The 11,401-nt window shown below is 43.5% G+C and overlaps 1 protein-coding gene across 1 annotated transcript; it reads left to right on the top strand.

Moving 5' to 3' along the window:
* Window positions 1-723: 723 nt before the first annotated feature.
* On the top strand, window positions 724-6,291 carry LOC104504995 (protein lin-7 homolog C). Its single transcript, XM_010154690.1, has 5 exons — window positions 724-739; window positions 1,782-1,918; window positions 3,010-3,081; window positions 3,429-3,638; window positions 5,978-6,291. Exons 1-5 carry the CDS (start codon window positions 724-726, stop codon window positions 6,131-6,133), a joined length of 591 nt encoding a protein of 196 aa, XP_010152992.1. The 3' UTR covers window positions 6,134-6,291.
* The last annotated feature ends 5,110 nt before the right edge of the window (window positions 6,292-11,401 follow it).

Raw genomic sequence — 11,401 nt, 5'->3', positions numbered from 1 at the left:
TGTTCAGTGCGAGACTTCGTGAAAGGAGAGATAATTTGTGCTGCTCTTGCTGAGCACCAGGGTTACTAAGGATGTTGGTGATTTTTGCCTCATGAAAAGCATGTAAGGTTAATAAACAATCGCATCTAGAATCGCTTCAATTTCACCAACCGTTTTGTAGGTTAAATACGAAGCGTGTGAGGAAGTTAAAAGCTTTAGAAGTGTGTTTTTCATTCTGTAACTGTACAAGTGGCAGACAGGTACTCCTGTGTGGAGTGAGTTCTCTGGAGACTTGGGATCACTAATAGCTAAAATTTACATTTTGGTATTTCTTTGCCTCAGATAACTGATGCCTGTAAAACTTGGAAATGCTTGCCCAAAAAACCGCTAAGTTCTCCCGGCATGTAGCGACCTCGGTTCTCATCCGAAATAATCTGTGTCTTGTGGCTGTAGTGATAATACTCGGGTGTCCTTCCGTGAAGGATTTGTTTGCAGCCCGTGGGTGACGGGGCTGCGTGGGTAAGGTGTGCCTTGTTCGGTTGACTGCGTCACCGGATGGCAGTGCAGTTGGTCTGGTCATTCGGGGGGTGGGCACAACATCGCGGTGGGTTGCCTCTTGCCGCTGCGCTTTACCCCAGGCTCAGGACATACACCCCGCTCTTGTCTCATCCTGGTACGTAAATCCTCTCACGCTTGGCCTTTTGGAGGTGTTCGTGGCTATAGCACATCTTCCGTGCTGACGTGATGCCGCTGAGTAGATGTGCGTTCGCATGGAAAATGATTGTCTAAAGGTTAATTACAGCAAAGAGGAAGTAATGCGTTTGGGATATAGCCATGTCCCAGACTTCATCCTTTTCTAAAATAATCTCTGCCTTATTTATATAGTAGATTAATCACTGCTTCTTTGCCTGTGTGATAATGAAGGTAATCCTTTCTATCTGCTTTTCTGAGAGACTGTTCTACTCCCGTTCAAAGACTTGCCTGATTCAGAATCATCACTAATGTAACACTTGGGAAATAGAAGTGAAGGATATGAATGTATTCTGCTCCTGTAGAGCTGCCAGGAGCATGTCACGTAGTGTTTGATGCCCGTCTTGAGAGGTACTGGTCTGGAATCCAGTCCTTCACAGGGCGTTCAGTTTCACAACGGCATCTGCGTTTATGAGAACATGGACAACGGGAATTCTTAGGAACGAATTTCTGGGAACTGGAACAAAGAGGTTGGGGGTTAAGGATTCTAGACTACAGAGATAGTCTCTCTCAAGTGAGGCTGTCAAAAGGAGTTTGGTTGTTTCTCTGAGCACTGCGGGGGGATGTGAAATAGGTCAGATAGCTCTAAGCCCTGTTGTAGGAAAAGTATTGAGTGTACTCTTGTTGAACTAAGTTTTTTGAATATAAAAGCAAAGTTAGCATGTTTGACTATATCCTAGCTGGTTGTAACAAAATGTTGTCTGCCCAATAGGTAAATTACAAAGTATGCATATGAAATGTTGGTAGGGTATATATCCATGAACTACTTCAGTCTGATTTAAACTTCAAGGAAAAATCAGATTGTCTTTGTAATACGCATACGACAGTGGTACCTCCAGATATTTTACAGGGTTGGGTTGCTGCGGTTGACTTAAAAATAGTCTGAAAATACAGTGGTTTGTTGTAACATTTTGTAGATAGGTAGTTTTAGGGGAGAAATGAAATTAATACATAGTTTTAAGGTGTGTACAAGTGCACACACAGACTGCTCCATTAATTTATTCAAAGAAAAAAACCAAGCTTGATTTTCCTTGATCATTCCTCATTACTAGTGCTTTATTTTTCTGTAGACATCTGCAGAGCAATTGAGTTGCTGGAAAAATTACAGAGAAGTGGAGAAGTGCCACCACAAAAGCTGCAGGCATTGCAAAGGGTCCTTCAGAGTGAATTCTGTAATGCTGTGAGGGAGGTAAGTTAACCTGATGCACGCAGTTACCTTGGGTTACGAACCAGTGTGTTTCGCTGTTTCGGCTTTGTGCTCAGTGCACTAATCTGATCTTGTTCTTTCTAAAAGATGAATTAGACTCACAGAGAACGAGGCTTGTTTTTAGAAGTTCGAAAGAAAATAATTTGGGATAGCATAGGTGTGTTAAATAATGGCTCAGGAGCAAATCACTTTTTAGAGGTTGTTTCGAGAGCCTGTCCTTACTGGCAGCTAGCAGGCTGTTACCCTCTTAGGACGTAAGAATGGACAAAGCACGAGTTGCTGCTGGTTCTTGTAAGCCAGATCCACATCAGCGCCTTGCAACACCTTGCCTCATTCCAGATACTCTCTTGGAGATTTTTTACATGATTGAAGATGCCTTCCTATTGCTGTTGGTGCTACCACTGATGATGACACCTGGAAAGATTCAGAAGATCTGTTTGTAGGCACCGGTGTCACCTTAATGTTTCATCCTGTTGAGGGCGGTGCATGCCTTGCTTTCTAAGTCTGAAGGATTGTGAGGATGTGGGTTCACCCTCAGCATAAGCACCCCCTCAGAATTAGTGTTCTTGCTGCCTCTGTGTCTTCAATACCTTTTTTTGTTCCCCTGAAGATACTCAATTAGTTGCATAAGCTGAAGGAAAGTTTAGGGTTTTGCAAGGAGGGATGGGTTGTCAGGAGGGCTTTGAAGAGTTGTCCTTCAGTGATTTTGCATGCATCCGTATTGAAGAGTTCCAGCTTGAATCAAACGAGAGAAGATAGTCCTCCATGTGTTGGGCTAACAATGGGCATTGCTAAAATTCATGGTGAGGTCTGAATGCTGTGGAAGAAGGGAAGATTTAGGTTAAGACCAAGATCTGCATGGAATAACTGAGCAATAAGGAATAACTGAGCAATAAGAGAGTTGTTTCTTCACAGTATGGTAGATTGTCCCTTAGCACCTTGTAGTGAATCAGGGAGTAACATCTTATGGCTTTTTAACTTAAACGTTTTTGAGTTGCACCTGATATTTTGTTAAATTATCTAAGCAGAAAAATGTCTGTTTTCCCCATACTTAAACTGTTTTGTCTCTAAAGGTGTACGAACATGTATATGAAACTGTGGATATCAGCAGTAGCCCGGAAGTTCGAGCTAATGCAACAGCAAAGGTAAAAGACGAGCTACAACTTGTGCAAAATACAGTAGTTTTGTTATTTTAGAAGCAGAAGATGGTTCCTTAAAAATCAGAAGGATATTGTCTACATGTCTGATGAGCTTAGCGGGTTATTAAAAGGTATAACAAAAGACCTGTTATTTTTAAGTTTCTTCCGTTTTAATTTTATTCTTGGAGTTCTGAATGTTTTATGCTGGTGTTGGTATCTAGGGAATTAATCTCATTTGTCTTAATATTTAAATACCTTGAGATAAAAATACTTCTTCAGCCAGCTCGCTGTATCTAGCTAAGGAGTCTATATTTAATTTCCTATTATAAATAGGAAAATCTTGTTTCTTACAGGCCACTGTAGCTGCATTTGCTGCCAGTGAAGGCCATTCCCATCCCAGAGTGGTTGAACTACCCAAAACCGAAGAAGGGCTTGGATTCAACATAATGGGAGGCAAAGAACAAAATTCTCCAATCTATATCTCTCGAATTATCCCTGGTGGTATAGCTGATAGACACGGAGGCCTGAAACGTGGAGACCAGCTGCTTTCTGTAAACGGAGTGGTAGGAATTGGTTTTCACTTTCCGTAGCAGTAACTCTTTGTTTCCACCTGGGGGCACACGGAGAACATCCATGGCACAGGCTCGAGGTCGTCTTTTCATCCTGGCGGAATTTGACCTTGCAAGAACGATTTCTTTAGGTTTCTGTAGAGTTGTGTGTGTTGAGTGTTCAGGGTCAGTTCTCCGCATCAGGTGGGAACTGTGCTGTTTATGTCGGGATTGCAGATCCCGAGCGGTTGTGTAAATTTAGCCCAAGTCCCGCTTTGTGACGCAGTAACTGCCGTTATGGCTTCCTCTTTCATCCAACTTTCATGGTGCAGATTTTAATTAATAGAGTTTTCTGCACCCTCTGAAGTAAGTAGTGAATTATGCTCTGTTGCATTAGACTGACCAAATTCTCATTATCCCAATAAAAGCGGTACTGCATGATGAGAGCTGTAATACGATGGAACAGCAAGGTGGTGTTATCTTCAGTTGTGTGCTCTGGGTTTTTTTCCTTCCACTTAAGTGTACTGAGCTTCAAAAACAGAGCCTTTCTAGCTTATTTTAAGGAGTATATGTCTAAAGTGCTGTTGTGGATATTTATTTTTAATAAGTCTCTCCTGAAGAGATACTACACAAAAAAACAAAACACAGGGTGCCTGGAAACAGGAGGCTATGGACAGGCTTTGACTTCAGACAGCAGCAGTCTGAACTCTGGGAAGCCCCTGCCAGCACACATCTCTGGCATATTTGGCTCCTGACTGTTACCTGGGAGCCCAGCTGTCCTTTTCAGGAGGTGGAAGAGAAATCATGGCCGCAGTGACCCAACTGTCCCTGGTCTGGCCTTCCTGTTATTTTGAAGCATTGTGGGACAGGTGTAGAACTGCCTTCACATGAAGCCTTCCTCACCCACAGACCACCTTATAGAAAACAAAACCACCGCTCCACCCAAAACTGAACCTCATCGGCAGGCAGTTGGTACAGCTGACAGTGACTGCCTGTGTGTGCACACACGTGTGTAAACCTGTATAGCCACTGAAAGAATACAGTGGGTGAGTGCATAAAATACTGTTGAGAATGCTGACGTGGCCTCAGAATAACCATCTTCTGATGTTTATGAATGGAATCCTGTCGTCTAAATACATAGGACAGGATTTTCTTGTAATTTCTCATTTAATAAATTACAAAATATAAATTAGAGTAAATAAAATTTTAATAAATTAGGAAATCCTGTCATTGAAACAATAAAAAAGCCACTGCCAAGACTGCAGTGCATGTGCCTTAAAACAAGTTTGGGTGGGGTTTTTTTTCCCACTGAGAGATTTTTGAATGTACTCTGTAGAACTTTACAAACCTTTGGTTACCAGTTTTAAACAGAGCAGCCTACACATCCACTTGAATATCAAAAATGAAACCAAACGTATGTGTTGTCTAAGTCTGCTAGAAGAGAAATAACTTGGGTTTTTTTAACTGTTGTCTTTCTTTCTGTAAGTAACTTTTATAGTAACGGGGAAACCCTCCAATCAACAGGGGCATCACCTGCCTTCTAGCTTCTAATAGGGCCAGTGGGAGGTAGGCTTGAGGTAGTCCCGTCACTGTGTCTAAGTTTGGGAGAAATAAGTGTTGCTGATAAAACGTATGCTGTCCCGGAATGTGTATTTGGGTGCAGTTGTGGAGAAATGTTGCTCAAAATTTGTTATTAGATGAATCTAATGTAACCCTAATAAATTCTGAGAGTTGTTTGAGGAAAGTATTTTTATTCTTTTCTTAGAGTTGGGTGAGGCTACTCTCAATCAGTTTGGAGGGGAATACCTTGAGGTTACTGGGAGGCGTGGAGCGCCAAGACCGGCGACGCTGCGCGTTAGCCGCTCTCTTGCAGCGTGCGCTGTTTGGCCAGGTCGTAACGCAGGGTAGCATCGAGCAGGCAGCTGTCTTGCGGTTGTCTGCGGCAACTTCTTAGGCACATTGAGGGTGGCCACTGAATTTCAAATGCATGCCGAAAGACGAAAAAACATCTTGCATTTTAAGCAAGTGTTCTCCTGAAGTTGTTGGGTTTGAAGTGTAATTCATAATTGCCTAATGTTATTCTTATTTCTTTTACTATAAGTATGGGATTTAGTTGTTCAGCATAAATCTAACCAAAAGTTTTGCACTATTCTTTTGTTAATTAGTATATTTATCATCACTTCCCATTGATCTGCTGAAGAATATATCCTGAAATTGAGTGATGTTGTTCTTGTGCAGCCTTCAACTAGAATACCTCGCTCTCTAATTGTATAGAAGTTGTACAAAAAATGAAAAAAATCTGTTTTCAGTGTGTGTCTCTACTAATACAGTACCTAATGGCTTATGCTTTGCAGAGTGTCGAAGGTGAACACCATGAAAAGGCAGTAGAACTGCTGAAGGCAGCTCAAGGAAAAGTTAAATTAGTTGTGCGTTACACACCGAAGGTCCTGGAAGAAATGGAGTCGAGATTTGAAAAAATGAGATCAGCAAAACGCAGGCAGCAAAATTAACCTCGTGTGCAATAACTCGGAGAAAATCTATCCCATTTAGGTGTTATGGTTTGCCTTGTGACTCAGTTGATGCGATGCCTGGGCTACGAAAGACCCTCTCCCTTTCGTAGAACGGTTGATGCTGGAGGGACTGGCAGAGATCATCTGGTCTAACCCCCCTGCCTGGAGGAGGGTTGGCTGGAGCAGGTTGCTCAGGACCGGGACAAGCTGCGTTTTTAAGCGTCTCCAAGGGTGGCGACTCTGGAAAATCTCTGTGCAACCTGTTCTAGTGTTCTGTCTCCCTCACGCTACGAAGGTCCGTTCTGATGTTTAACTGGAGCTTCCTGTATTCCATTTGTGCTCGTTTTTTCTTGTCCAGTCACTGGATGCTACTGAGAAGAGCCTGGCTCTTTTTTTTTTTTTTAGTCCTCCCTCTCCTGTCTTGCACACATTGGTAAGATCACCCCTGAGCCTTCTCTTCTCCAGGCTAAACAGTCCCGGTTCTCTCAGCTTCTCCTCACCTGTCAGATGCTCCAGTCACATAACCCTGCTCCTGGGGCGTGTCGGCTCCAGCAGGACTTTGTGCCACTGATCACAACTAGCCATTTTTAGGTTTTCTGTCTCCATGTGTCTCAGAGATTAAAAGGAATGTGTACTTTTAAAATGGCCTAGGATACCCGAAAAAGTGTATATGTTGATACTCCTATTGAATTTTTTTTTAAATTAATAAGTCTCTTTCATGTCAGACCTTTTAAGCATGAAAGTGAATTTACAGATTTTTCAAAGGCATTTCATAAGACCTACTTGTACAACTGGCATCCCTCTTTTCCTGTTTTCTTTTGGCATTACTTAACATAGAATCTGCAGGTTTTTTTGCTGAATGATTTTGGGAAAAAAAGATTCTTATGTAGCAGTATTTTGGCACTTTTCTTAAGAATATGTTGTATGTCAACTACGAAACGATCTACTGTGTAGCTGATAATGACAGCAGATTTTGTAATGTTTTGGCGAGTACGTTATTTTTACACTTCTGCTAAATTGTGATCTGTTACTCTGGAAATTGTATTACCTCGCCTGTAAATACTTTACAGTTGGTGTCCTCATACGATGATTTTGTAATAGCCAACACTGAGAATTTTGCAACAATCATTCCTGTAACATACATTATTTTGTACTAATTTTAAAGCAGTTAAGGGGAAAAATGTAACTGTGTATGCAGTTCTGGATTGACTCTCTAGATGTATTTTTATATTCAGAGACTGAAGATATATTAATGCAGCGCAAAAGAATTCCAGATACTTCCCTGACTTTCTGCTGTTTGAAAGAAATCTTGATTGTCGTACCTCTCTTGTGTGTTCTGTTGTAGTCTTCTCTACAGACTGACCGCGTTGGGGTTGGAATAGTTAGTACCTCAATTATTATTACATTTCCAAGAGTAGAATGTTCTGAGGTTTATATGCCAGGCTACGGTGACGTGTGAACAGCTCTGAGGGTCTGTTACTGACTGCTGCTGGCTCGGAGGATTCGCGTTCATGCAGCGTCATCGCCTTTGCTGTGAGACGTGACACGGAGCGCTGCTGTGGGGTGACAGGGAGGTCTCCAGCAATAACCATTAATGTCTTCCCTGAGGTGTGGTTGGCACGGGTTCGAGGAGATCCGTGGGCAGAGGTCTGCTGCTTGGAACCTGCCAGGTTTGAGGCTGTACTTGTGTAGTTTAGGTTTTGAGGGTTTAATTTCTTTTGTGGCTTTTTGTTTTTTAAGCTTCACCTTTTGGCATGTACCTAGAATTAACTTGACTGTGTCCTGGGCGTCTGGTCACTTGTATGGCAGCTACGAGCGCATCCTAATTGGCTGTTAGTAATTTGGCTCTTAAAAGCTTAAACTGACACGCGCAGTCCGTAGGATGTGGCTAATCCCTAGCCTTTTCACACAGAGCGGGATGATCCATTGTGGAATAACTCTGTATGTGAGAGAAGGGAAAAGGCTAGCGGTCTAGAAATGAGAGCGTGAAGTTAGTGCTTTGTTGGTCGATCTGTGGGAATAGCAAAAAACCGTGATTGCTACGGGCGAGTGAGAAATGTGATTGATTGCTTTCTGCAGGTTGGTAGGCATGGCGAGCCTGCAGAGACATCTGCATTTTGAGGATAGCCACAGTCTGAAAACGCAGCGTAAATACTCATCAGCTGGGCAGCGTTGAGCACTGAGTTGCGTGGTTGATGGTCTCGTAGGCCTCTTGCAGAAGGCCTCACGTTACTGCTACAGCTGTGTGGAGGGATTGTGTATTTTTATGGAACAACTAACGTGTAAAGTATTGAGACCAAAATCACTAGTTAGCTCAATTGTGGATGTGTTTTAATTTAATTGTAAAATAGTAGAGGTTTGGTTTAGAGCTATATATAAATATATATATATAATAAAGAAGGTATTGATATAAGATAGAAATGTGCATTTTGGAACCTGTATCTCTGGAGGTGTGTCTTGTTACCGCACAGAAATCTTTAGTGCAAGGAGGGCTGCTAAATGCACTAGCGTTTTCACTCTGAACTGTAGCGTTTGGATGCAGGTTGTCAGCTACTACAAACTGGGGGGGGAGGTGTATCTGGGCATAAAAGTTGTACAGGTAGAATTGAATAAAGTTTTTTTTTTTTAAATTGCATCAACAGAAATCCAGTGGACAACTCATTAACAGTCATCTTTTAATATTACGAAAACCCTATAATGTTAAGGAAAGGGTGGATTAAAATATGCCAGGAAACTTGATCTCTGTTACTACTGAGCGGTGCCAGTACTGCTTAAACGTGTAGTCCCTACTCACTCGGCACGTGTGGGTGTGCAGGCAGGCTGGGGAGAGGTACCGTTTCTGCAGATTACTTCGGCACCTCTTGCTGCTGTGAGGGAATTTGGGGTTTTATCAACAGAAAAAATAAAAATTCAGTGTCATCTGTATTGTGTTGGTGCGTTTTTTCTTCCGACTTGCCGTGTCGGACCCTGGTTTGGGTGTTTATCATCCCAAGGGCAGAAAGTAAACCCTGCGTGTGTGTGGGCGTCCCAGGAGAAGAACCTCAAACCTGTGGCTGTGTTGTTCCCCTGGTTGCGTATGGATCTCCCCTTCTCTACCCTAATGCTTCATGATTCCTTGGGGCAGGAAATCGGGCGGCTCTAAAGTGTCTGTGATACCTTGGACCTCCTGTGGTTTTGAGACGTCCTTAGTCTCAGCTGCGTAAACGTACGTGGTGTGTATCATTCCGAGGCAGACGTTACCTTTTGATAGTTTGAAGGGAGTATCTGGAGTAAAGAGACCTTGAGTTTTTGTAATTCATTGTTTTAAGACCATTGTTTAAGGTTGTCAGCTCCTCGGAAAAATGTGCCTGGAGTTATGAATCGAGATGAAGGTGGGAGGAAGGTGGTGTCCCTGCCCATGGCAGGGGGATTGGAACTGGGTGATCTTTAAGGTCCCTTCCAACCCCAACCATTCTGTGATTCTATGAAATGCCTCAATTGGGGATGTGGAAGGAGTTTTTTTAATCTAGGTAGGCTGGACTGCAGATTGAAAACGTATGCAAAAATACTCATGTTTTTGGTGGAGGGGCCTGATAACGTGAACTGGAAATAAAAACACATTTTCATCTTAAAACCAAATAATCTCCATGATTTGGCTTACGCGGGGGTTATCTCTGTGCTGCTAAAAACGCTCAGGCGTACGGAGGTGCGCTCTAAATTTCACCCAAAGGCTTAGAACACTGACCCAAAGACTGAAATTAAACCACTTTTGAAGCTAAGGAATTATCTACCTCGTGGTTTTTCATTGCAATTCCAAGCTTAACTGATGCTGCAACACCCAGAAATGTTGGTGGAACATGCCTCATTTCTGACCTGTGATTTCAACTGCCCTCTGGCAGTCAGTATCCCAACCAGCTGGAAAAATGCATTCTCCAAGCCGGTATCCCACCTCAGCCACACATAGCTGAGCAGAACCCAACTTCCTCTTAAACTAAGTAAAAGAAGCAACTTTGCTGTTTTACTGTAGAATTATTTCCTTCTCTTCTGGTCGTTTCTTCCAGAGGCTGATGCTGGATGCAAAGAAAAATGGTTTTCATGTTTAATTTAACACCCAAAGCGCTAATTTGGACAAGCAAAGCTCGAGCGTACCTGAGGCTGCCGACGTCGCGGCACAAACTGATGGAAGTGGGCACTCCTCTCGCCCTCCCGTCCTCCGCTCGAGTCCCTGCCTGCGCTGCCGGCTGCTGGCTTTTGGCCACGTACACCGCCGTTTGGCCTCAGTAAAGAGGCAGAAAAGGGTGAATCGCGCGGCGGGGTTTCTGTGGTGCGGGCCGACTCGAAAAGCGAAGCGCGTGGCGAAAGGAGTTGCCGTGGGGCAGGGAAGGGGTGAGACTCAAACGGAGCAGAATGGCATGGAAGTCCAGGGTGGGGAGCAGGCGGAGTTTCTGAGATCCCGGGTCTGGTCAAAGCCCGGTTAGAAGCGGGGTGTGAGAAGGGCCTGGGCTGCAGCACTGGCCGCAGTGGGGAGGTGGTTGTTGCCTGCAGTGTCCGAGGCTAAGGCAGCACGTGCAATGAAAGTCGTCTGAGACCCAGAGGTGTGACCCAGCATAAAATCGGCAGCTAGTTCTAATCATAAAAACCCCAAACAAACCAAGAAAACTATTACAGAAGTTCGGGGGAAGCCTGGAACTTTAACTTTCCAAGCTAAGTCAGCACTGAATTGGAAGTTCTGATGTGCTGCTGCTTCTTGGTTTCGAGACCCGTCTGAGGTCTAGAGTGGCAAAATCTTGAGAGGTAAAACTCTGCATCACCCACCTTTATTCTTTATGTTTTGGGGTGTTTCTTTTGTTTGATTTGGATTTTTTTTTAAAGTAAACTGAGTATTTTGTTGGTAACAAAGGCTTAAAAGGTTTAAAATAGCCCTCTCTTCAGACACGTGCTGATCGTTTCTGCCCCACTCCTCAAGGAAAACTGAAGGAGCCTTGTTGCACGTTGCAAGACTTGGGAAACAGGGTCTATGCACTCCGAACCAACAATCCTCCGATGACTCCACAGCCGTTGTGTCTGTGCAGTTGTGTGGTTCCAGGTATTGATACCCCTTGCCCCTGTAGAAAGGCTTCTGCTGGTACAAAAGCCGGAGTGAGATGGATACAGTCCAGCATTGCTGGGTGTCCAGTTGCGGTCTTATAAAACCTTATATGGAAACGATGTGTCCTGTTGAGAAATGGTAATTAATTTAAACAGTGGTTTTCTCCCTGTCAAGTAAATTTCACACACACACACACACAC

The sequence above is a fragment of the Eurypyga helias genome, unplaced genomic scaffold (genome assembly GCF_000690775.1).
Source record: "Eurypyga helias isolate BGI_N326 unplaced genomic scaffold, ASM69077v1 scaffold3407, whole genome shotgun sequence".
In the NCBI taxonomy this organism is placed as follows: Eukaryota; Metazoa; Chordata; class Aves; order Eurypygiformes; family Eurypygidae; genus Eurypyga; species Eurypyga helias.
This window is presented reverse-complemented; position numbering and strand designations above follow the sequence as displayed.